At 57.0% G+C, this 24,636-nt stretch overlaps 2 protein-coding genes across 3 annotated transcripts; one reads left to right on the top strand and one right to left on the bottom strand.

Annotated features, from left to right (window-relative positions):
- The first annotated feature begins 102 nt into the window (after positions 1–102).
- On the top strand, positions 103–5,607 carry SLC39A5 (solute carrier family 39 member 5). The gene is made up of 11 exons (XM_060165872.1): positions 103–832; positions 1,135–1,489; positions 1,695–1,878; positions 2,908–3,070; positions 3,229–3,398; positions 3,627–3,767; positions 4,147–4,243; positions 4,331–4,501; positions 4,704–4,784; positions 4,922–5,112; positions 5,339–5,607. The coding sequence occupies exons 2-11, from the start codon at positions 1,206–1,208 to the stop codon at positions 5,480–5,482; spliced, it is 1,626 nt and encodes a 541-aa protein (XP_060021855.1). The 5' UTR covers positions 103–832; positions 1,135–1,205; the 3' UTR covers positions 5,483–5,607.
- Positions 5,560–24,530, bottom strand: ANKRD52 (ankyrin repeat domain 52). Of its 2 annotated transcripts, XM_060165870.1 has the most exons (31): positions 23,847–24,526; positions 23,665–23,739; positions 22,532–23,177; positions 22,140–22,223; positions 21,600–21,678; positions 21,330–21,400; positions 20,090–20,290; positions 19,476–19,563; positions 19,219–19,361; positions 18,703–18,915; positions 18,360–18,438; positions 17,934–18,048; positions 17,725–17,807; positions 17,498–17,615; positions 17,208–17,276; positions 16,881–17,021; positions 16,721–16,801; positions 15,251–15,362; positions 14,971–15,042; positions 14,519–14,720; positions 14,174–14,261; positions 13,980–14,097; positions 13,210–13,429; positions 12,922–13,009; positions 12,731–12,814; positions 12,476–12,621; positions 12,159–12,259; positions 11,904–11,986; positions 11,619–11,710; positions 11,013–11,167; positions 5,560–5,717 (listed from the first exon to the last, which is right to left on the bottom strand). In XM_060165870.1, exons 3-31 carry the CDS (start codon positions 22,556–22,558, stop codon positions 5,607–5,609), a joined length of 3,264 nt encoding a protein of 1,087 aa, XP_060021853.1. In that variant the 5' UTR covers positions 22,559–23,177; positions 23,665–23,739; positions 23,847–24,526; the 3' UTR covers positions 5,560–5,606. The 2 variants fall into 2 exon arrangements, 1 of the variants encoding a protein (XP_060021853.1); XR_009543445.1 differs by lacking the exons at positions 5,560–5,717; positions 11,013–11,167 and having other exon boundaries at positions 12,177–12,259; positions 12,549–12,621; positions 23,847–24,530.
- Between the last annotated feature and the right edge of the window lie 106 nt (positions 24,531–24,636).

Below are 24,636 nucleotides of genomic sequence, written 5' to 3'. Positions count from 1 at the left end.
CCCCACAGCTGGAACCAAGAAGACTGTGTCCCCCTTCCTCTGGGCGTCCTTCCTGTTTCCTGCTGTCAGGTAATGCCGACCTCGACCCCCTGGGCCGGTCACCCCAGTCAGACTGTGCTCCCCAACCTTAAGCCAGGTCAGACATCTGAGGAGGCCCAGATACTCCTTTCCTCTTCCCACCAGAGCGTCCCCTCTCGTGGTCATAGATTCCCAGAGGTCTGGCTCTTACTCTTCTGGGATGAGGAAGTGCTAAAAACAATTTCTTCCCCACGCATCTGGGGTTGCCACTTATCTGCCTCTTTACCCTCCTCTCCAGCTTAGGGACACCTGGGTCCAACCTTCCCAGGGAATGTGGGGATGGGGGTTGGAGATGAATGAAACCCGATGCCATATGTAAGGTAGGTGAGGTGGGAGTGTAGGCAGGGAGAGGCTAAGACGGTACCACCTGGGTTGGGGTGTAAATTATTTAGAAGAAAAGCCCAGGCCCTGGTTCTCCTTGGCCATGTGGCTTTTTCAGGGGCAGAGGGTGGCCCCTCCCTACTCAGGGGCCCAGCCAAGACTGACCTTTGACCCCCACCCCAGAGACTAGTGAACCATTAACTCTTCTCTGATGTAAGCCTTCCCACACTAGCACCTCCCTGGCCCCGCCCCCAGGCAGGTGGGCTAGGAGTGGGGGCTTGTCCATCCCAGCCCTCTATCTGACATGGCCTCCGATCTACCTGGGCAGCTGGAGGCTGAGCCTGGCTCCCCTCCACAACCCAGGAACCTCTAAGTGTCCACAGCGAGGCCTCATGGGGACCTGAGGTGACAGCTCTCACACTGCCAGTTGGGGGTGAGGCCCTGGGGACTGAGGGGGGATAGAGAGGTGGGGTGAGGTTGAGGGGTGGGGTCTGGGGGATAGGGGAGGGACAGGGACAGGTCAGCTCTGGATCAGGTGAGGGGAGTGTTCTGGTTCAGGGAAGGTGTTCTAGGAACTGGGAAGCAAGAGGCTGCTCAGAAGGAGGCAAGGGGGAGGAAGGAAGGAGGCTGCCGCTGCAGCGTTCGAGGAGGGGGCGGTGTGAGGAGTGCAGGCTCCCCGGGCCCTGGGCTGGACAGCAGGGCAGGAGCCCCAGCCCCTCCTCCTTGTTCTTCCAGGGCACGGTCCTCAGAATGTTCCTGGAGGAGTAGAAGCCGGAACCAGAGCCTCTAACCCTGTCCCCCCGATAATGGGGCCCCCAGTGAGTCATCTGCTGGCTGGCCTGTGTGTGGGGGTGGCCTTGGGCTGGGTAGGGGGCTCAGCCCCCTACCTGGGCCCTGCTGAGCAGGAGCAGAACCATTACCTGGCCCAGCTGTTTGGCCTGTATGGGGAGAATGGGACGCTGACTGCAGGGGGCCTAGCGAGGCTTCTCCACAGCCTGGGGCTAGGCCGAGTTCAGGCCCTCCACCTGGGACACCACGGGCCTCCAGCTGGTCAGGCTACACCCCCAGCTGGAGACAATTCCATGCACAGGTACTAACCCCTCTCCCCACCCCAAAATGTCACACCCCAGCTCTTCTCAGTACTTGGATCAGTCTCCTCCGGTTGCCTAGCTCTGGCTTCCTAAAATCAGATTCCTGGAATTACAGATTTTTCAGAACCTGATTCGTTACATCCTTTCACAGCCCCTTTCTGAGAGAACATGAGTAAGTCTGACTTTGTTATCCATCCACTCTAGGCCCCAGGACCCCGAGCTGAGTGTGGACATCTGGGCAGGGCTGCCCCTGCATCCCCCTGCGTGGGGTGACCTGGAGGAGACCGAGGCCCCAGCACCACCCCATGGGCCAGCCCCATCGGGCCTGGGCCTCTTTCACAGGCTTCTGCTGCTGGACCATTCACTGGCTGACCATCTGAATGAGGATGTGAGTCTGATGATCTGTAGCGAGGGAAAAGGAGCCATGGCATTTAGATGGCCTGAAATGTTTAAAAAGTCAGTCAGTCATTTGGGGATTCCCTGGTGGCACAGTGGTTGAGAGTCCGCCTGCTGATGCAGGGGATGCGGGTTCGTGACCTGTTCCGGGAAGATCCCACATGCCGCGGAGCGGCTGGGCCCATGAGCCATGGCCGCTGGGCCTGCGCGTCCGGAGCCTGTGCTCCACAATGGGAGAGGCCACGACAGTGAGAGGCCCGCGTACCACACCAAAAAAAGTCATTTTAAATGGTTACTTAAAAAAAAATCCAGGTGTGATCTTAGGGTATGTTATTCCAGTAGTGAAATATGTCTCCTCTGGGCTCAGAGTAGATAAACCCATACCCCAAGCTCCAAGACTTGGTTTAGGGGCCACACTTGGCAAAGGAGAGAATTCAGAGAAGCAGCCCAGGGTAGCCTCTGGGGCTGGTTATCTGGAGAACGCGGCCTGCAGGCGGCAGATGGCTGTCTTCATCCAGAAAGTCGGTGAACTTGTTCCATGTACACCAGAGGGCAGCCAAAGCCAACCTGAAACAGGCCTGGTGAGGTGAGCACCCCATCCCAGGAAGCATTCCAGCCAAGGCTGGTTGAACGAGTGACAGGGCTGCTGAGAGGACGGCAGCATGGCATTTTAGGTTCTTTCCTTCTAAGATTCTGCAATGGAGGACTCTAGTTGTCCAACCAATTCCATCACCAAATTCATGAGACATCAGGGGCTTGGGAGGGAGGGAGATGATGGCGCTGTTCACGAGCACCCAATCTGTACCGAACTGAATGTTTGCATTGGTTTGAATATTCACTAATAATTAACACACACTGATTATACCTAACTGTTCCGAGTCCCTGATGCACCTGCCAGTGTGAGCAAAGGGGACCCTGGGAGAGACCCAGGAGCCCATGCAATGGAAGGGCAGACATTAAAGATCTGAGTCACAGTTCTCAGCAATTCCCCAATGTGTGACCTCCAACTCCACTTCCCTAGTGTCTGAATGGCTCCCAGCTGCTGGTCAATTTTGGCTTGAGCCCTGCTGCTCCTCTGACCCCTCGTCAGTTTGCTCTGCTGTGTCCAGCCTTGCTTTATCAGATTGACAGCCGTGTCTGCATCCGGGCCCCAGCTCCAACACCCCCAGGGGATCTGCTATCTGGTCAGTAGGGGAGAGCAAGTGGTGGGGCACCTGAATCCTGTAGGGAGTGGGGCTCAAGCCAAGGAAGGGGGTTCGTTGGGGTCCCGCCTCCCCTTGCAGCATTCCCTTTAAGGCCTCCCTTTCAGCCGTGCCTAACTTCAGCCCCTGATTCTCCCCAGCCCTGGTTCATAGTGCCCTGGCGGTCCTGCTGCTCAGCCTGCCTGCTCCCCTCTCCTTGCTGCTGCTGCGGCTCCTGGGACCTCATCTGTTGCAGCCCCTGCTGGGCTTCCTGGGGGCCCTGGCCGTGGGCACTCTTTGTGGGGACGCCCTGCTACACCTGCTGCCACATGTACGTGAAGCCCCTTTCCTGTCCCCCTGCCCTAGGGGTGGACAGCCTCCATGGAGCCAGTGTGTTCCCAGTCATAGGACATCCTCTCTCCCACCCCAGCTTCAGCCCACAGCTGCCTTCTAGTAGAGCGTATGAGTGAAGGCTCACCACCTCTCTCCACCATCTCAGGAGGGGGATGCTGTCGGGTGCAGGTGCTTCCAGAGTCTGCCCTGACCGCCTCTCTGTCAGGCGCAAGGAGGGCAGCATGCTGGACCTGGCGGGCAGCCAGAGGAGGACCTGGGACCAGGACTGTCGGTGCTTGGTGGTCTCTTTCTTCTCTTCGTCCTGGAGAACATGCTAGGGCTTTTGCGGCGACGAGGGCTCAAGCCAGTGAGTGACACCCTTTTGTCTTCTTCCTGCCGAGACCAGAGTCCTAGCCAAGAACTGGCCACTCAAGCCAGGAGGTGAGGGGCCAAGTGCGCTCCTGGCTCTGACGTTTGCCTGACTGTGCAGGACCTGACAGCTAACAGGGAGTGGGTTGGGGCTCCTCAGCATAGACCCAGGACTTCCGGCCAAATGGCCTCCTCTCCTGAGTTCAAGTCAACAAGAAACAGAGAGGTGCCAGCCTGGGAAGAGAGCAGAGGCCAGAGAACATCCCCAAGTGGCAGAGGTGGGACCAGGTGTTCACCTTCCCTGCTGGCAGCCTGACCGCTCCTTAGCCCCCAGCTCTGCTGCCTCCTCCCTCAGGAGGGACACCCTCCCATTTCAGAGGCGCTGCCAGCGAAAAAGAAAGGATCTCAGAACTCCAAACCTGGACCCAGAGGATGGCAGTGGGATGGTGCTTCGGCCCCTGCAGGCAGTTCCAGGTGACCGGCGGAGGACATGAAGAGCGGGCCCTGGCTCCCAGCTCTCACTCGCAGCCACCAACACGGCTCTTTTCCTCCTTCCCACAGAGCCAGGGGCTCAGGGCCAGAGGGAGCAGGACAGCCAGCCCCCAGCAGTCCTGGCCCCTCCTGGGCGCCAAGGCCACAGTCATGGATGTCAGGGTAGCGGTGGCACCAATATCACGTGGATGGTCCTCCTGGGGGATGGTCTGCACAACTTCACTGATGGGCTGGCCATAGGTGTGAGGCGGGGGAGGGAGGGAGGGGAAGGACGGGGGAGGGAGGGAGAGGGTAGGCCTCCTAGTTACTGGATGGGGCAGGGAGAGAGCTACCATGTGGGGGGCGGGCGGGGAATGGGAGGACCACAGAGGGAATGCAGGCCCCAGCCTCCTCCGGGGAGAGCTTCCTTCCAGACTGACCACCTCCCATCCTGCCCACCCAGGCGCTGCCTTCTCTGATGGCTTCTCCAGTGGCCTCAGCACCACCGTGGCAGTCTTCTGCCACGAGCTGCCCCATGAACTGGGTAGGAATGGCAGGAGTGGGGTGGGGTCGACTCCAGAAAGGAGAGACTTCCAAGGGGTGGAACTTGGAGGCTGGCGGTGACGTGGGTGAGGGGCAGCCCTGGCGTACTCCCTCCTACCCCGTCCTCTCTCCCCACAGGTGACTTCGCGATGCTGCTCCAGGCAGGGCTGCCCTTCCGGCGGCTGCTGTTGCTGAGCCTGGTGTCCGGAGTCCTGGGACTGGGGGGTGCAGCCCTGGGGGTGGGGCTCAGTTTGGGCCCTGTCCCCCTCACGCCCTGGGTGTTTGGGGTCACTGCCGGGGTCTTCCTCTACGTGGCCCTTGTGGACATGGTGAGGTGTGGGGTAGTGCGGAGAAACCAAGGGAAGCGGGGTGGGTGTAGAGGAGAGGGAAGTGTCAGTCCCACTGCTTCCCCCTTGGCCCCCCAGAAGGGTGGCTGGACTACATGAGAAACAGGGGTGTGGAAGAGCTTGGGTGGGGGAGAGCTGCTGACATCTCCCTCTCCTGTTTTAGGAGCAGAGACAAGGCCAGGATCCTGATGTTGTTATTTTCTTTCAGCTACCAGCCCTGCTTCGTCCACCTGGGCCCCTCCCTACGCTCCATGTGCTACTGCAGGGGCTGGGGCTGCTGCTGGGGGGTGGCCTCATGCTCACCATAGCCCTGCTGGAGGAGCAGCTGTGGCCTCTGGTCTCTGATGGCTGATGGGGGCCAGTGGAAAGGCGTCCAGGTTGCCCTTCCTTCCCCCCAACCACAGGAATGGAGGCGGGACACAGGGCCAGTAGGAGCAACAGGATTTTAATAAACAGAACCCATCCCAAAGCCATGACTACGACAGTTGTACTTGCACCAAAACAGCATAGAAAACCAGGATGTGGCAGGAGGAGGGCTCAAAGCAGGTATGGGGAGGAGGGGCCTGGAGGGTGCAGGATGCATCCATCTGCGGGGAGAGCATTGTGCTTTAGCCCAGAGAGGAAGGGGAGGGGTGAGGCAAATGCACCAAGGTCCCCACTTTTTCCTGCTGCCCTCAGCACCCTGGGGATACAGGCATCTGGGCAGGTCTGCCCTTTATTGCTGCCCACCAGCATGAAACACACCCCGACCCCAACGCTAGCACCACAGGTGAGTCCAGGGCAGGGAGAAGGGCAGGAAGGGGAACATTGCTTAGAGAAAGATTCAACTAGAATCCAGTGAATTGTGCTCAGTTCTCTTTACTTCCTACAACCGAGTACATGGGTCACAGGATGGAGGGAGCAACAGGACAGGGGACATGCCCCTCAGTGCCCCCAACGCACCCTTGCACACAGGAATGGTGGTGTCTGCAGCATCACAGGTCATGCAGGGCACGGGGAAGGGGAGGTTCACACACACGTAGACGCCCACAGCGGGTACCAGACAGAGAACACCCCTGAATATACACAGCTGTACACAGGGAACCCCCAGGTCCCCAACCCAACCCTCTCCCCTGTCTTGCCGTCCCCCAGGCAGGAGGAACTGTATTGCTTTGAGAGAGCCACCCTGGGGGTTGCTCTGCCAGGCACCCTCCCCTCCCACCCACCCCCGTTTTGGCACATCTGCAAGACACACGGCAGCGAGAGTAGGCACCCTCCCTCCCAGGCTTCTGTGGCTTGGAGTGGAGGAAGGGGGTAGGAGACTTTCATCCGCCATCTTTCCCCCAGCCCTTCCCAAACCCCTACCAAACCCACTCCAGCCAGAACCCACCCCCACCCCCCAAACACACACACACAAAGCTGAGCTATCCAGGAATACAGGGGAGCAAGGAGATTGTCCGGGATGGGAGCAGAGGCAGTGGGGAGAAAGGACTGGAAGCAGAGACCCCACCCTGGCGTGGGGTCAGACTGGCACACAGCTACTTTAGTGCAATTGGAGAGGGTGCCCAGAGCGAGGGACGGGGGCAGGAGGGCCAGGCTAGGCTCCCCAGGGAAAGGGCCTAGCAGGAGCGAGCGAGGGCCAAAGGTGGACCCTCGTCAGCGCCACCCTCTGCCCTCCCAAACGCAGTGAAAGTGTCCCCCTCACACCTAAGTGGGCAACAGCAGCCTCGGAGTCAGTACCTTCAAGTAATTCATGGAGCAGACCCTCCCCACCCCAGCTTCCTCCCATCTCTGGGATTTGGTCGCTTCTCCAGGGGTTGGGTCGGGAGGAGGGGGTCCCCAAGTCAGACCCTTCCCTCTCTACCTCCCTCTTCCCAGACCACTGGGCTTGGTCCTCAAAGATTCCGCACCTCGGCCCAATCTGGGTCAAGGCCGAGGAGGGCTGGAGCCGCCACGGTCAGAGGGGAAGGGGCTGCTTTGCTCCTCATCCCTCCCTCTTAAAAGGTGGGGTTCAGACTAGGTGGGCTGGGGCCCCATACTGGAGTGCCCCAGGAGGAGGGGTTCTGGGCTAGGGTCTGTAAGGCTATTTTCCTTTGCGGCAGGAAGGGGAGGTGGGGGATGAACGCTTGGTGTGGGGAGAGGTGAGAAATGGCGGAGGGAAGGAGGAAGGGGCCTCCCCCTGGGGCAGTCAGGGCGTCACTCGGACGAAGTCACACTCATGTGCACAAGGTCCCGAGCACGCCTGCTCCCAGCCCCTCCTGCCTGGCCCCCACGCCCCCTCCCAGGATGCCCTCCAAGACCCCAGAGGAGGTTTTGGGGGCACACAGCTGCAGAACCGTTCGCTCTGGCCCCACGACCCCCGGCCCAGCCCCGCCTCCTCTCCCCTTCTAGGTCCAGGGAGTCGGAAGGTGCTCGGGTGGGCAGACAGGAGGAAACAGTATTGAGTTTTCCTTTGGTTACATATTGAAGGCAAAGGTGAGCTGGACTTACAGTCAAAACAGATAGGGATGAGGAAGGAAGAGGGGCCACGGCTGGGAATGGAGAGGGAGGTAGGCCCTCCTCAGCCCCTCCACCCCAAGGAACACATGTCTAGGTGGGTGGCAGTCCCTCAGTCTCACCTCTCCCACCCCCACAGCACCAAACAAAAGGAGAAGCCCCCTCCCCCAGGGGCTGCTCCCTACCCCAACCTGGGCTGTACATTCAGTGGTTCTCAGCAGTCCTATGGCTCAGGGGGCCGCGGGGTGGGGAGGTGGCCCGTCAGTCTCCGCTGGACAGTGGCAGTGACCCGGGCCTGTTGGTCCGTGCTGGGACCCACAGTTTGTGCCATTTGTCTTTCTGAAGGATAGTACACAACCCTACCAAAGCCACCGGCCAACCAGAAACATCTCCCCCAAAATCAGAAACTAAAAACTGGCTCTTTTTCATCTCACCCTCTGATTCACACATCTGTTTCCCTGTCTCCTATGTAGCCCTCGCTCTGTCTCCTTTGCTGGGACCTGGGGCTGCTCCCAGGGTCCTCACTTAAAATAGGCCTTTTCTCAAAAGTGCTTATTACTTGAAGCAAGTGCTTTAGAGCTGCAGTGGGGAGAGGGGGAGGGGGAGAGGGAGGGCGAAGGGAAGGAGATGATTCCTCCCCACCCTACCCCCTTAAGATTGGGGGGCATTCTGCCTGCTTTACTTCTCCACACCCGTTTAAGTCAAAGAGGTCTTTTTAAAAACAACAACAACAACAACTTAACATTAAAATAAATATGCAGTGGCCATGAGAATGGTCAAAATGCTTCAAAAAAAACACTAGGGGCTGGGGAGCCCAGGATGGGGTGTGGGATTTCCTTTGGCATAAGGAGAGGAGGCTGCTCGTCCTGCTGGCCTCCTCACAGCCACGTGAGGAGGGACAGAGGACTCCCCGCAACCTGCCCCAGCACTGCTGACGGTGTGCTGAAGGCGCAGCAGGGAATGGGCAGCCACCAGAAATCTCATCTAGCAAAACGATGGGGCTCCTGACAAATAACTCAGATTCTTCCTGTCATCACCGAACATTGATAAAGGAGAACACGACTGAAACCCCAGGAGTTTTCTCTGGAGGACACGTCTCTCTGCTCCCCCTGCCCCCCGCCACCTAATTCCCAGCACCAAAATGAGAGGGAGGGGGTGGAACAGGAAGATTTTATGAGAGAGAACTGAAGTTAAGGGCAAGCTTTGCAGAACCAGCAGGACTGGAGGTGGGGGGCTGCAGCCCTTAAGAGAGGTCACATTGATTGTCGTACAGGGGAGGGCAGGGTGCGAAGGGAGGTGGGCGAGAGGGGCGTTGCAAGGCCCTTTGGCTTTGAAAACAAAAATAAAAACTAAAAGCTGCACAATCCTTCTCATCAATAATGGTCATCTGGAAGCTTTGAAATGGTTTAGGAACTGAGCGTTGGGAGGAGCAAGACACAGAGAGAGAGGGGATAAAAAAGGGACCATGACAAAAAGAATAAGGACTTGGACAAACACCCCAGGCTTCATGAAACCAGCATGAGGTATGGTTAAGGGTATCTGTTAGGGAGGGAGGAGTCCCTGGGATGCCCCTCTCCCCTCAGCCCACCCTTGGCAAGGGTGGCAAGACGTGCAGCGGACACAACTGAAAAGGGGGTAAGATCATGAATAAAGCAAGCACGGGTGGGGGAAGGAGACCGAGGGACCCCCAAGGGGGAGGCCCTGTGCTGTGTAAACGAAGCCTGTCCAGTTCTCAGGGGACAATACTGATGGCAGCCAAACTGGGCGAGGATGCACTGGGGGGTGGGGGGGTAGAGGGAGCATGACCTCTATTCAAGTTCTGTGTCTTGGCCCCTGGCTGAGGTATTGAGTGTGAGGAAGGGAACACTGGGCTGAGGGAGCGGGTCCAACTGTCCAGGAGGCTTAGCTAGGAGATGGATGGACAGGGCGTCTGAAGGGACCAGGGCCAAATTCAATGCTACATTTAGAGAGAAAACTGCCCCCTCCTCACTCCAGCCCAGTTTGGCTTTTGGGGTACGACTTCCGGGAATCTTCTCAGTGCAGCCCTTAGCTCAATCCCTTCTCTCCCCGCTGCTGGGAAGGCAGGAACCAAGCCTCAGTATCTACTTGTCGCTCCCTAGATCAGAACTTCATCCTCACACCGGAGGGGAAGCCTGGGTCCCCGAGTAGCCACGGTCCCTAGTCGCCCTGCCCCTCCCTCTTTGGCTTCAGATCAGGAGTGACTGGGGGCAGTGGGTACTCTTGGACATAACAGAAGGTGGCAGCAGACGGGGGGCACAGAGGAACTGTGGGATTGGGGGGCACAGGAGGAAGAACACAGTCCCTCCCTCCACACACATGCAAACACATGCCTGAAACACAGAAGACATACTAGGGCTGTGGTTTTGAAATGGGCAGGAAATTAATTTGTTTCTTCCCCTAAAGGATAAAATGCTTACTTAAAAATTCATGACAAGCCTCAAAGTTAAGGGAGAGGAGAGCCAGAGAGGGAATGGCCACAGGCTCAGCCCTCCGGAAAGAAGTTAAAAGAAAGAAGCAAGGTTAAAGTGCGTGGTCAGGGGGCCAGGCCAGGAGGGGGAGGGAAGCAGGGTGGGGCAGGCTGTGGGGGCAGGACCAGCCCTTGATTTGCATATGAGGAGCCAGGGAGCGTGCAGGACTGGGGCCCAGGTACAGTAGTTGCTGCTTCAAGTGTTTTGCATTTGCACTTTGGGGGTGATGGGATACAGAAGTGGGGGAAAAGCTCCAGGCCCCAGTGCTAAATACCCTCCCCCCTCGTCCGCTAGCTGCCCCTGAAGGGGGAGGGGGACACCCCCAGAGTGCTCACACAGTACCAGAAATTAAGGCTTCTCACTGCTGCGGGGATGGAGGGGGGGATGGAGGGGCCGGCCAAGCAGGGAGGCAGTGATGGGTATGGAAGAAGAGGTGGGGATCTGCCTGGCAGGAGCATGGGGAAGGGGACAGAGAGGAGAGTCAACGGGAAGAGTGGGGGCAGCTGGCAGCAGAAAGGGAGACCGGAGAGAGGGGATAAAAGAGAGGGGGAGCCAGGCATCGAGCGATCATTTTGGGACACTTGGCAGAAGGGGTTGCCCTGGGGGTACCAAGGGCCTGGGGTGCTCCCTGTTGGTCCCAGACCCCTGCCAGGCCAGGATAGTGTGGCAAAGGGGTGAGCAGCTGCTCCCCAGTGCTTTTTCCCCCCTCCGCCCCCCAACCCAGTCGTGTTCTCCTTTAAAGTGCCCTAAATGTATAGACTTTTTCTAAATAAATAGAATAAGATATCAAGCCACCGGCAGGGGGAGGGACACGGGAGGGGGCTACTCGGAGTAGCAGCCATCTAACCCAATGGCGCCATGCCGCTCCTGGCTGTAGGGGCAGGAGGCCCCGTGGGGCAGGGCACCGCAGCCACCCACCGTCTTGGCTGCTGCGATGCCACAGTTCTTGAGCAGGCTGAAGCTGAAAGGACTGACGGCGTCCTTGGGTGGGAAAGGCTTCATGGTGGAAAGGATCAAGGCCAGGCAGTCTGCCACATCTTTGTTGGGGGCGCAGGCCAATGCCGGGGTGTGACCTGCAGAGCAAAGGGGAGAACTGAGCGCCAGGGTCCTGTACCCCTGGCTCCCCATCCACCCGCCCCTGGGCCCTGAGCTCTCTTATCTGTGGAGGGGAGCCAAGGCAGGCAAGCACCCAGCATGGTCAGAACTCAAGGGCTATAAGGGCCCAGGGAGGCTGACAGGCAGACTGTCCCAGCGTGGGGTAAAGAACAGAGCCAGCCTGGGGGACAGGAGGCTGGGAGGCTGAGGTGTGCAGGAGGTCTTCCTGAGGAACCTGCTGGCTCCACCTAGTTCCGTCAGACTCCCCTCAGAGACTCTAGCGTATCGGTGTTGGGTCCCTGCTCTGAAGAGTTCCCTTGGGAAGAAAATCCAGTTTATTAACCAGCAAGCTTAAGAAGTCACCTCCTGAAGAACGAATGTCCCTGACCCCAAAGCCCGGAGGGGCAGGGAGCTCCAGACCCCACCCACCTTCTTCATCCACAGCCAGCACTGTGGCCCCACGACTCAGCAGGGCCTGCACCACAGAAGCTAGACCATTCCGGGCGGCAATGTGTAGGGGCCTTGGAAGAAAGGAAGAAGGAGCATGAAGTCGGGGCAATGGCAAGCTGCCCTTCCGCCCTCAGCCAGAGTCGCAACGCTGCTGAGCGAACACTGTGAGTTCCAGAGGGCCCCTGGAACATGGGCCGCAACTTCCTCACCCACCTCTCCTGCCCCCCGCCCCCTAGCCAAGAGCCCCCTCCCCAGGGCACTCACATCTGCAGCGCACTGTTGGTAGCATTGATAAGGCCAAGGTCTTGGGTTTCTGCCAGGATCATGAGGGCACATTTCTCGTGGCCCTGAGGGAGAGGGACAGAGAGCGAAGACTTGTGAAGTGGAAGGATGACAATAGGAGCTGAGGGGGCAGCAAGAGGACAGAAAGCTATCCCACCAGTGAGACAGTCTGGACAATCCTGACTTCCGCCGGGCCCTCTCTCCAGTCACCAGGCCCAGCCCCTTACACAGCCCCACCTGCACTGCCGGTGGTACCTTGCTACAGGCCAAGTGGAGGGCAGTGTTCTTGTTCTCATCCAGCACAGTAAGGTCTGCCTTCCCTCGATACAGCAGAAATTCTACAAGAGAAAGGAGGCAGAGGGGGCTGACGCTCCCTTCCAGAGCCGTGCCGGCCTGGCTCTGCACCCTCCTGTCTGCATACCCTTTGCACCCCATCTGCAGAGGGTGAAACATCCAAAGACATGCCTCCTGCCTCCTAAACCCCACAGGCAGGGCTGACCCGTCTGGCGAAAACCCAGGGGCGCACCTCCCTTCCACACGCGGCCCCTACACACCCACAGCAGCGGTCTGCCCATTCTCAGCCGCCGTCATGAGCGCGGTGCGGCCAGTGTGGTCAGTGGCGTTCACCTCGGCTTGATGCTGCAGCAGCATCCGGAGCCCAGAGACGTTGTCCGCGAAGGCAGCGGCGTGAAGAGGGGTCCTGTGGGGAGGGGGTCAGGGCAGAGTGAAACAGGGAAGGCCCTCTCTCCTGAGCAGCAAGAGGAAGCCAGAGGCAACGGAGGTTTCTCCCCAAGCCTCCCACCACTCACCGTCCTTTGGCATCTCGGCTGTTCACAATCTTGGCACCCAGAGCTCCCAGCAGCATCTCTGTGGTGCTGTCCTGGTTATTAATTCTGGGGGAAGAGGAAGGGTCAGCAAGAGGGGCAGGGGAAATGGACCGCCTGTCCTAAGCCCAGGTCACAGACCCCTGAGTGGGGCTGCGGTATAGGAAGGGACTTACACTGCACAGTGCAAAGGAGTGAAGGGGTTTCCTTCCAGGTATGAAAACGGGCTGTGTTCAAGTAACAACTCCAGACAATCTTCATGTCCTGGGTATGAGGAAGGAAGAGTGGTGATGGAGAGAAATGACAACGAGGTCCCCTCCATCTGTCCTGTGCCATCTCTCAACACTCCATTCTACTTCCAGATCCAGAGCAACCCAGGTCCCTCCCTCAACCCACTAGTCCCTGTCTGCCCTCCCCTACACCCCACACACACAGCTGTGCCTACAAAGGCCCCAGAGCCACACCAGTGTAGGAGGCCCAGTGCATGGGCGAGTATCCGCTGTAATCCACCCCGGTATCCAGGGGGTCTGTGGAAAGGGCAGCCTGCAGCAGGGTCCGCAGTACTGCAGTGTGGCCACAGGCTGAGGCCAGATGAATGGGCGTGCGGCCCTTGAAGTCTCGGCACAGCACGAATGCATCGTGGTCCAGCAGGGCGGCCAGGCAGTCCTCACAGCCAGTCACTGCCTGTGGGGGACATGGGGGTGTGGCTGGAACTCCCTTTCCAACGGCCAGTCACTGGGGCTGGCCCAGGAGCAGGAACCAACTCCAGGGCTCCAATCCTCGTCTTTACAGCAACGATTCTAAGTGTTAGGGATGAGCATCTCCTTCCCTGACTCTATGCCAACTGACAATCAGGGTGGTGAGAGTTAATCCTGGCCTTCTGTAGTGGGAGACTGAGTCAGAGAATCCCGTGGGATGAGGAGGAGGCAGCTTTAGGACAGGCGATGGTGGAGAAGGACCAGGCCGTGGCATCATTATCCAACAGGACAGGGCCAGCTGGGTACCCTGGGGCAGAGTCTGGGTGGTGAGCAGGTGGCTGTATGTGATTACAGAGCAAGGTAATCAGGGAGATCAGCTGCCGATGTCAGCTACTCATCCTGGAGCAAATACAGTAAGGCCCACTGAGAGCCCGGGCACAAGATCCTGGCCCACGTGCTAGACAATCTAATGTCCTACTGTCGTGCTCCCGCGTCCAGGCCCTTCTGTGAGTGACCCTACCCGGGAGCTCACTCACCCCACGGTGGAGGGCAGTGCGGCCCCGGAGGTCAGCAGCATCAGCTGTGGATCCTTTCTCTAGCAGCAGATGTACACAGTCCACGTGGCCATTCATGATGGCCAGCATCAGTGGGGTTCTACAGAGGGGGCAAGAAAAGGGTGAGGGCCTGGCAGGGATGGGAACCCTGCACCCCACCCCTGGCCGACACTCACTGTCCATAGGCATCCATGACATCTGTGATGTCAGCTCTTTCCCCACTGTCGATCAGCAAGTGCAGGGAATCAGTGTGGCCAGAGGCAGCTAGGAGAAGAGGGGGTCTGTGTCAGGGCATGGTCGAGGCAAGAAGGCCAGGTGAAGGGTGGAGGTTATGGGAAGACCTGGGGCAGGGAGAAATCTTGGGGGATAGGAGGCTACGAATCAGAACTTGCAGTTTCCATCTTCCTCGCCCTACTCCATCCCAACCCCAGTCCCCTCAGGGTTCAGGAGGGATCTGGGGACCAGTCTTGGAGGAGGCCTGGCGTGACAAGGGGAGGGAGCAGCCCAAAGGGCGCACTCACCAGCAGCGTGCAGGGGTGTCCACTTGCGCTTGCGCTCCTTGATGAGGGCAGAGGCGCCATGGGCCGTTAGCACCTCCACACACTCAGTGGAGCCTCGCTCAGTGGCCAGGAAGAGCGCGGTCCGGCCCTTGTGGTCCCTTACATCCAGATTCACCAGCGTCTCGGCCAGTGTCTTCAGGGCTTCACAGTGACCGTTGTAGGCCTGGAGGGGTGCAGGCAACCAATGGATATAGCTCGGGACACTGTCCCCACTCTGCTCTTGGGGCCCACAGGGAGACTCCAGGCAACAGGCCTCCCCGTGAGCTCCCTGGGCCCCTCTCCAGACCACTGCCTGCTTGCGACATCCCCACAAGAAGGCAGAAGCAAGGACAGATTCACACGTGCTTATACCTGTGTGCCAGCCTGGGGCAGGTAGGGACAAGGAAGGCAAGAGGAAAAGACCTGGGACTCACAGCTAAGTGCAAAGGGCTGACTGGAATGGTGCTCTCTACATCCTCCAGGCAGTTAAAGGACATTTCTAAGAGCTGCAATGGACAGAATAGTAGGTGCTGAGGTTCTGGTACTCCCAAGATATTACCCCTTGACCCCACCCACAGCAACCCCCAAAGCCCCTGGATCTAGAGACCACATTTGATTCAACCACCCCTTGGTTTGAGAATCCACAGATACCAAAGTAGACTGTGTGCTGTGCCCTGCCCTGCTCCTCTCCCCCAGGCCAGGTCCCACACGTACCAGTTCGAGGTTCTGTCTATTGCCATAGGCGGCTGCATAGTGCACGGCTGTGTAGCCCTGCCTGTCCCGCAGGGAGGGGTCTGCACCGTTATCCAGTAAGAATTCCAAACAGCTGGGGGACAGGAGTAGACTGTGAGGAGGGGACAGGCCCAGCCAGGGAGGGCACAGTTTGAGAGGAGCAGAGGAGAGGGCAAGGGAGCCCCTCCAGGCCTAGCTGGCCAACACCCATCCCCCACTCTTGGTAGGCTAACTCCTGCCCATTCAAGCCCAGACCCAGACCTACCACCTCCAGGTCTGCCCTGAACCACTCTTGCTTCAACGCCCTCCTCTATCCTTTGAATGCTCTCCTAGAGAACCTGGAGCACAGTTATCAGTTACCAACCTGTGATCGACACACTCTCCCCCCACCTCCAGGCATACTGACCCCTGCCTTCTCCTCCCAGCCCGCCTGAAAAGGCCTACTCATCTCATACTCGCTCCCAGAATCCTCTTCTCTGGGAGGCCTTCCCCAAACTTCCCAGTTAGGTGCCTCCTCCCCTCTATTCCCCGGAACCACTCTTATAGCTCAGCAGTAGTTGTACTAGTAGAAATATTGATACAGCATTTAACACTTACAATGTGTCAAACACTGTTCTAAGCGCTTCACGTGTATTAAATCACTTAATCTTCATACTGATCCTTTGAGATAGCTATCATTCTTATCTCTACTATGGTTGAGGAAACTGAGGCACAGAGAGGTTAAGTTACTTGCCAAAGATCACATAGTTGAGCCTCTTGGATTTTAAATATCTTTTAAAAAAAATAAATAAACCCTTGGGCTTCCCTGGTGGCGCAGTGGTTGAGAGCCCGCCTGCCGATGCAGGGGACACGGGTTCGTGCCCCGGTCCGGGAAGATCCCACATGCCGCGGAGCGGCTGGGCCCGTGAGCCATGGCCGCTGAGCCTGCGCGTCCGGAGCCTGTGCTCCGCAAGGGGAGAGGCCACAGCAGTGAGAGGCCCGCGTACCACAAAAAAATAAATAATAAATTAAAAAAATAAATAAACCCTTTATTTATAACAGTCTTAGACTTACAGAAAAATTGTGAGGATAATACAGTTTCCATAAATTCCTCATCCAGTTTCCCCTATTATTAACATCTTACACTAGAATGTATACAGTACAGAAATTTGGGGTAATTCATCTTCTATCCTTACCACCCAGCACATTACTTGGTACCTATTAAGTAAATACTCAAGTAATGCTCGTGGAATAAGCAAATGAATTTGTGTTTAGCTTTTCTGATTCCCTCAAGAAGACCATCCATTCCTTGAAGGAAGGAACTATGTCTCCTACTTCTGTCTGTACCCACAGTGCTTGGTCCAGGACTAAACTCAGGGTGCAAAGCAGCAGCAGGGTGGTGGTGGGAGAATAACAGGGCCAGAGTCGACACTGCTGGGAAAGCGCACCCTGGGGGTCTCCTCGGCTACTCACAAGAAGGCCTCCTTCCTGCGGGACTCCTTCAGTGGCTCGTCCTCTTCAGCATCGTGGCTGGAAGATGAGTGGGGCTCCGCCCTGGGGGAGGAGAGTGAAGAAGTCTGGGGGGCGCTCAGGGAGGAGAGTGGGGCTGAGAAGAGCAAAGCGGGCGCCTCACCTCCTGTAGGTGTCGGAGGCGGCAGCGTAATGGAGCGGAGAGCAACCTTTACAGTCAGCCTCATTGACGCCTGCCCCGGCGGTCACCAGTGTGACGGCGCACTGGTAGCTGCCATTGGCGGCTGCATAGTGCAGTGGGGTCCTGGGGAGAAGTGAAGGAGGGTGGGTAAAAGAATCGGGGGCAGATCCAAATGCAACCAGATGTGCAGCCCAAAGCTGCTTCGTAATATTCTCCTCACTTAGTCTCCAACTCCCCACCCTGCCCTCCATCACTTGTCTCTCTGATCGGATGTTCCTTATGTATATATACTCCTGCACATTAACACACCTTCCAAATTTGTCTCTCCTCCTCAAGTCAGCTCCACTGCTCAACAGCAAATTAAGACATTCAACATTCCTAAAAGGAAGGAGGATGCAGGTTAAGGGGAGAAAGAGGGCTCAAGGAGAAGCCACAGGATTCTCCCCAGGGAGGGGCTGAAGGAGGATGGAACTGGACAGCCCTTTCTGCTGCCACTGCTCTCACTGTGAGGGGGGGAGCTCTGGGCAGGAAAGAAGAAGGGGCCCAGACCCCTGCCCAGCCTCCTTCTCAAGGCCTGAGACAGAGGGAAGAAAACTCACCCTCCAGAAGCAGCAGCATGAAGACAGGTACGGCCAAGGTTGTCAGGTGTATTGATGTCAAACCCGGCTGAAAGAACGTGCTCATTGCTGAGTGAGGATACAATGCTGTACAGCTGACCTGAAGGGGCAGAACAGCCACAGATCCCATCTGAGGGCTCTGAGCAGAGCCGGGAAGGGCCTCTGCTCTCCTGCCCACCTGCCCAACCCCCGAACCAGTTAGCTCATACCTGAGGAAAGAAGCTTACGACAACAGTCAGAGAATCCAAAGAGAACAGCTAAGTGCAAGGGGAACATGTCGTGGATGCCACGCCTGGGGAGAAGGGGAGGGACTCAGTCCTTGGGTCAAGGAGGGACCAGATGCAGACCTCTTTTCTGTGGCCTACCACCAGCCTAGATCTGAGGCAGCCTGGAAGTGGGGTCAGTGGTCCGGACTCACCGGGCGGTATCCGCGCCGTTGGTCATGAGGGTGCTGATGAGCAGCTCGTGTCCATAGCGAGCGGCCACGTGCAGTGGCGTGTTCCCAAATTTGTCGGCACAATCAATCTCACTGCCTGAAAGGGGGGACGCACACCCACACACTCAGACCTTTGGCTTCAGACCACTCACACTAGTTAGCTACTGTCTGAGTGCTTGTTACGTGCCAGGGGCCAGGCTAAGCCTTCTACACGTGTTATCTCGTTTGTCAGCCTGAGGGGGCTGGGCAGGCAGAGCAGGGCCATTTCCACAGGTGTCTTGCTCAGAGCTTCAGGTGCCCATCCTGACTGGAAGATGGGGTGGGGGGTGGAATGAGGAAGAAAAGGTGTTTCTAGGGATGAGTTCTCTGAGGGGGGAAAAGAGATCACAAAGTCTTCCAGGTCCATACCATTCTGGATGAGGATCTGGGAGCGGGTGAAACGGCCATGGATGGCTGCCATGTGCAGAGGACTTTTCCCTTCTTTGCTCTGTGGAAACATGGCATTTTTTTTTTCCTAGTGCAAAGCATGGAGAGTGCCCTGTTCCCCCTTCCAAAGGACACGTCTCTGAGGACAGGGTGATCATATGGACATCTTCTCAGCCCACATTTTCCTGGGCCCCTGGGAAGGACTGATCAACCCAGGACGCAAGCGGACCATTCCCCATAGAGTTATCCAGAACAAAAGATATGGTCAGCACCCCCAGAGCCAGGCCCCTCTCCCCACTGGTCTCAGACTCATCCCTTCAGGCACCTGGTAGTTGACATCAGCCCCGTTATTGACCAACAGCTCCAAGCAGAGCGCGCCATTGGTGGAGACCGCAGCCACATGCAGTGGTGTAAAGCCCTTGTCATTTGGCTGGTTGACATTGGCTCCTGCGTTCACCAGCTCGATAGCCACAGCATCCTGGCCCAGGTAGCAGGCGATGTGCAAAGCTGTGTTTCCAAAAGCGTTGGGCTCATCAATCTGGATTTCCAGGGGTTAGGGTAAGGGGATAAGGGAGATATCAGTTTAAACAAAGTGGAAGCCAGCACAGATAGCCTAGAGAATCCCAGAAATCCAACGACTGCCTCAGACCCCTCAGGTTCCAGACCCTAAGACTGGGGGCACTACTGCTTAAGACAAGCATTGCTCAGATCCTCTCACCACATCTTCCCGACCTCCCCAAACCACACCAGCAATCCCAGCGCCTTCCTATCTCCCTAACAGACTCCGACCTCCAGCTCCCTGCCCTTACCCCCAGCCCCACCCCGTGCTCAGCACCCTGACCTCAGCCCCCATCCGTAGCAAGTACTTCACCACTTCAATCTGGCCACTGGCAGCAGCTGTATGGAGCAGCCCATAGCCCTTGCGGTCCTTGCAGCCAAGGTCTGCTCCCCGTGCCACCAGCAGTTTCAGGACCTCCAAATGCCCTGGGAAAAGACAGTACGCTCTCAAGGAGGTGGAAGGTGAACTCTAGGGCCCTGAGCACTCCGTCCCTGCCCTAGGAATCCCAAATCCTGCTCTCCCCGTGATTCTCTTCTCACCTAGAAAAGCCGCCCAGTGCAGAGGCTGCCGCTCCTTTTTGTCACAGACATTCAGGCTGGCTCCCTTACTGAGGAGCAGGTTCACCGTCTGTTTCAGGACATGAAAGACACCTGTTTAGAGCCAGGTTCATGCCTTCAACATACCTAATTAGGGGCAGAGCCCTTAGCACCTGAAAAGGCTGAGGCAGCCTAATGTCTCTGTTTTTGGGCAGAACAATCTGGAGAACTAGAGGGAACAGAGAAAGCAGGCACTAAGGAGATCCCAGGTAGATTTGGAAGTCTGAGGTAAACTTAAGGGAGTCTCTTCAGGTAATTCGGTGGTTTTTAAACTCTTTTGAAGTCTTCTAAATGTGCTGAAAGACACGGACTCTCACTTCAGAAAAAACCACATATGCAAACATTCTCCATGCAACTTCAGAGGCTTTACCACCCTCCTGAGGTCCAAGTCAAGAATTTCCATCCAACCCAACCATTCATTTGGTGCTTGAGCCCAAGTGTTTATATAATCATCTGGGCTGCTGCTCCCCAGGCCTAATGGCCCGGAGGCAGGGGAAGGTGAGCCGGAAGGGAAGGAAGAAGGCACGAGGCTGGGTGTGGACGGGAGCGGTCCTCACCTCCAGATGCCCACTATGCACTGCGTGGTGCAGGGCACTGCGCCCACTCCTGTCAGCCACGTTGAGGCTGCTCAATAATGGTGCCAGAGCCTCAGCACACTTGGTGGCCCGGTTGGCAGCGGCCACATGCAATGGTGTCTGCCACAGCTTGTCCCGGGCGTTCACATCTGCTGAATGTGCCAGCAGCAATCCCAGCACCTTCTGTTGAGGGGCAGGCGATAGGAGAGAAGATAGAGGGGGAGCAGGAGGTGAACCAACAGGAAATGGAGGGGCGAACAGGTCAGCACAGCACATGTGACCCCATCTCCCCACTCCCCCGGCAGAGAGTCTCTCCTCAGTTTTTCCAACATACCTAGCCTTTCAATACCTACTTTCCATCTTCTGGAACTTCTCAGAGCTTAAAATCTTCCCTCCCTTGCTGAGGAAAACGTGGATCTCCTCCTCAAGCCACCTGATATTGTTCATAACCCAAACCCTGAAAATCTTCACCCATATATACAGCCACTACCAAGCAAATCCACACATGTAGAGGATCCCAATCCCCTACCACTTTTAGGAAAGATAAATGTTCCCGCTACATTAATCCCCAGATACCCCCCTTCAGCCCTTCCATATGCATCAGAATCATTTCCATTACCTAGGTAAGCAAACAGATACTAGCTCCTCTCCAAAACCCAGGCTAAAATACCCCTCCTATTCACCACCCACCCCATTCCCATTGGCCTCAGTCCCTCCCCCTGGTGGCTGGAGCCAGGGAAGTGACTACCAAGCCAAGAAGAAGGTCATCTCTTCCCACTCTTCAGGGTTGAGGGACCCAACTGATGGGGCATGTTTGAGCCTCGTGGTGTCAACTTTCATGCTGCTTGAGGGGCAGGGATGCAACAAATCACCACCCCCATCCCTCCATCACAAGGAAAGAAATCTCAGTGCCCAGAGGGGGATCAGACTCCATGGTGGCCCCCCAGGGAGGGATGAGTCACTAAGGCCCGGCAGCAGGGCCCCCTGCAGTCTGCCAGCCCAGTGTTAAGCTCTCCCCTGACGTCACATCAGCTAGCAACACTCAGCCCCCCCTTACCAGCCAGTTCTAGGGGTAGGAGGGAGGGGCCAAGGTCTGGTCTCCTCTGGACCTGGGGATAGACCAACTTGTAGGGCAGAGGACTAAGGCTCTCCAACCCTTATCTTCCAACCTTTAACCAAGTCATCCTCTTTGGAAGGGAGAAAAGAGGTGGGAGGCCAGTACCTCATTTCGGGAGGCAGCAGCACGATGAAGAGGGGTCAGCCACAGTGTGTCCTTAGCATTGACGTTAGCACCTGTGGGGATATAATATGCTCTTTTGGTGGGAGGTGGAGAGCAGGTGGGGAAGAAAGCCAGTAATCAGGCCAGAGAATCTGGATGGAGACGGAAGCTTGCCTGGACCAAGCACCAGAGGACAATCCTTGGATACGACAAAAAGGCTCCTCCCTCAGGTCCCCTCCCTAGCTGCCACACCTTCTAGCTCCCTACTTTCACCTGACATCAGTAGCAACTGGAGGATGGGGACATCGCCTACGTAGGCAGCAGCATGAAGTGGGGTTCGCCTCTCTTGGTCCTAGGAAGGCAGAGAAGAGGAGCAGCTGTAGGGGTGAACGATCCAGGACCCAAGCCCAAGTCTTCGTGCTCCAGGCCTTTCCCCACAACCTCTTCCCACAGGTTCTGCAGCCTCCTAAACCCCAGTCCTAGGTCAAAGCAAGCACCGAGGGAGGGTGGAGTCAGGGGGTGGGCGCCACGGCCCGCGAAGCAGTCTCCTTCTGCCAGGAGGGGTGGAGGCGCTGCAGACACGGATGGTTCAGAAGAGAACACCGTTTCTGGGCATCCTCAGCCCTACTGGTCTCTGCTCTAAGCCTGACCTGCTCTCCATCCCCAAATGTAGAGCAGTTGCCCATCCCAGGGTGGAAAGAGCTGCGGCCTCACCCGAGCCGAGGAAACACGGAGCCGCCCCATTGGTGGGGAGGGGTCCTGCACACCAGGGCCCAGATTACCGGCTCGCCATCCTCCCTGATCTCAACTCACCAGCACATTGATGTTCTCCTTCTGCGAGAGGAGGGAACGCACTTCCTCCACATCTCGGCTAAAGATGGCCTGGACCAGGGGCGGCTGCAGGGAGAACCGGTTTTCAGGGAGCGGGCCGGAGCGGAACCGGGGAGTGGGGTGGGGGACACCGGGTTTGGGCGGGGGGCGACGCTGGAGGGACTCTGCTCTGGGGTCCTGGCCGCAGGAGGCTTCCGCGGTGTCCCCGCCGGTCACCAGGCCCCCAAGGACACCGGCTTGGTTGAGGGGAGCCCGGCGTGGGGCGGGGCGGGAGCCCCGGGCTCGGGCCCAGCCTAGGCCGCACATCCCTGGGCTCGCGTGGCGGCGGCGTCGGGCCCTGGAAGGAGGAAGCGAGCAAGGGCAGGAGGGCTGACCTGGTCCGTGATGCTGAGGATCCCCATGGCCCGGCCCGGGCTCCGTCCGCATCGAGCTCCCGGCGGCGGCGGCAGCGGCTCCACCGGGGACACGGGGCGGCCCAGGCGGCGGCTGCGGCGGCGGCTGCGGGGAGAGCGCAGCCCCGCCTACCAGGGGGCGGGAGCGGGAGCCCGCAGCGCTCCCTGGCGGCCCTTCTGGGCCCGGCCGCAGGGCGCTTGCCGCGCAGGCTGCCCCAGGCCGCGGCGCCCTCCGCCCCGCCCTGGCGGTCCCATAGGCTCGGGTGACCCCAACCTCGGCCGCTGGTTACCCGGCTCCCCAGGCCAGCGGCGCCGTGCTCTCCGCTCCAGTCTGGCGACCCGGGGGATTCTCCACAAAACCCTAGCGGCAACTCAGGCCGCGGCCCTGCTGCGGTGCCTTGCAACCTGAGGACCAAATGGCTGGCCCGATCTCACCCAGCCCAAAATGCCTCCTCCGAGCTAACGCCTCCCGTCCACGATTACACACCTCAGAATCCCCAAAGACTTGGGGAAGCAGGGCGTGGAGATCTGGGGGTTATATATGGCAATAGCCCCAGGGGAGGGAAGGCGCGTATCTCCACTGGCAGTGACAAGAGTTGGGTAGAAAGGAAAGAGCAAAAGTGCCAAGCTGCGGAGAAAAAAACACAAAAAAACAAGGACTCTTAGCTGCAGAAAAACCCCACAGAGGGGACAGGCTAGCTGGCAGTTGAAGGAGGGCTCCAAGGCCAACAGAAGCGGGCTTTTCGATTCCCTAATTACTGCACTGCCAGGTTAAGGTGGCTACACTTCAAAAGGCTCAATAGGGTTTCTCCCCCGAAAATGGTCGGGGTGCTTCCCCTCCTCCATTGGAGAGGCCAGAGAGCGGCCAGTCAGGTAAGATCTGGATGGAGTTCATCCCATCCCAAAAAGGGAAAAAGAGAGAAGAAAAGTGGATATTGAAAAATTGGTACAGTTTATACAGGGTGATTCAGGGTCCTGTTCAGAGCTCAGCAACTCAATATATGCGTTCTAAGAAAGGAACACATTTAGGAAAGAGCATAGCAGGATGGCCCCCTGTCAAGGCAGAGGTATAAAAGCCCCCTTCTTTGCTCTCAACAATCTATGCCCCTCATTACCTTCAGGATCTTGATCCCTGGAAAGATACACAAGACAAGTGTCAGTGGTTTTTCCTGGAGAGAGAAACTGGGGAACTGGGAATAAGGAATGAGAGGAAAAATTACCTATCACTATAAACCTGTAAATTTTTTGAATTTTTACCATTTTGAAAATAAAATTCACAGTTTTACTGAAAACTTACCTCTTCCAGGAAGTCTTCCCTGGTTAACAGTTCTTTCCCTTTTGTTAGGTCTCCTTATCACTTCCATACTTAGTTTACACTATCACAGTCAGGTTGCTCTTTTTGGGTTTTGTTTTTTAACTTTTTTTTAATTGAGATATAGTTGATGTACAACATTATATGTTACAGATGTACAACAGTGATTCACATTTTTAAAGGTTATACTTCATTTATAGTTATTATAAAATACTGGCTATATTCTCTGTGTTGTAGTCACAATCAGGTTTAAATTGCTCATCTTTGTTGTTCATTTCACCTTACATCTTTGACATACAGGAGTCCAATGTTCCAGAAGGGATTTTAAACTCCTTGTTAGCCAGAGTCCTCCAACACAGGACTGTATATTGGTTTTTTGATTTTTGTGTTTTTTATAAATTTATTTATTTATTTTTGGCTGCATTGGGTCTTCATTGCTGAGTGTGGGCTTTTCTCCAGTTGTGGAGAGCGGGGTCTACTCTTCGTTGCGGTGCGCAGGCTTCTCATCTTGGTGGCTTCTCTTGTTGCGGAGCACGGGCTCTAGGTGCGTAGGCTTCAGTAGTTGTGGCTCGCAGGCTCTAGAGTGCAGGCTCAGTAGTTGTGGCCCACGGGCTTAGTTGCTCCGCGGCATGTAGGATCTTCCAGTACCAGGGCTCGAACCTGTCCGTGTCCCCTGCATTGACAGGCAGATTCTTAACCACTGCAACACCAGGGAAGCCCCCTATTGGTTTTGTTTTCTATGGGGAAAAAAAAGGATGCTCAAGCAGAGCAGCAC

Source organism: Lagenorhynchus albirostris, chromosome 11 (assembly GCF_949774975.1).
Source record: "Lagenorhynchus albirostris chromosome 11, mLagAlb1.1, whole genome shotgun sequence".
Lineage (NCBI taxonomy): Eukaryota > Metazoa > Chordata > Mammalia > Artiodactyla > Delphinidae > Lagenorhynchus > Lagenorhynchus albirostris.
Note: the sequence above shows the minus strand (reverse complement) of the source record. Positions and strands in the feature narration are given on the sequence as shown.

Bases quoted from the DNA above. Each gene is read 5' to 3' on its own strand.
- SLC39A5 (XM_060165872.1), top strand. From the start codon at position 1,206: ATGGGGCCCCCAGTGAGTCATCTGCTGGCTGGCCTGTGTGTGGGGGTG. The intron at 1,879-2,907 runs GTGAGTCTGATG...CCACTTCCCTAG, and splicing joins CTGACCATCTGAATGAGGAT to TGTCTGAATGGCTCCCAGCT. The intron at 4,502-4,703 runs GTGTGAGGCGGG...CTGCCCACCCAG, and splicing joins CACTGATGGGCTGGCCATAG to GCGCTGCCTTCTCTGATGGC.
- ANKRD52 (XM_060165870.1), bottom strand. From the start codon at position 22,558: ATGGGGATCCTCAGCATCACGGACCAG. The intron at 14,262-14,518 runs GTGAGTGCGCCC...CTCTTCTCCTAG, and splicing joins GACACCCCTGCACGCTGCTG to CTGCCTCTGGCCACACTGAT. The intron at 13,010-13,209 runs GTGTGGCTCTGG...CCTCATACCCAG, and splicing joins GCACTGGGCCTCCTACACTG to GACATGAAGATTGTCTGGAG.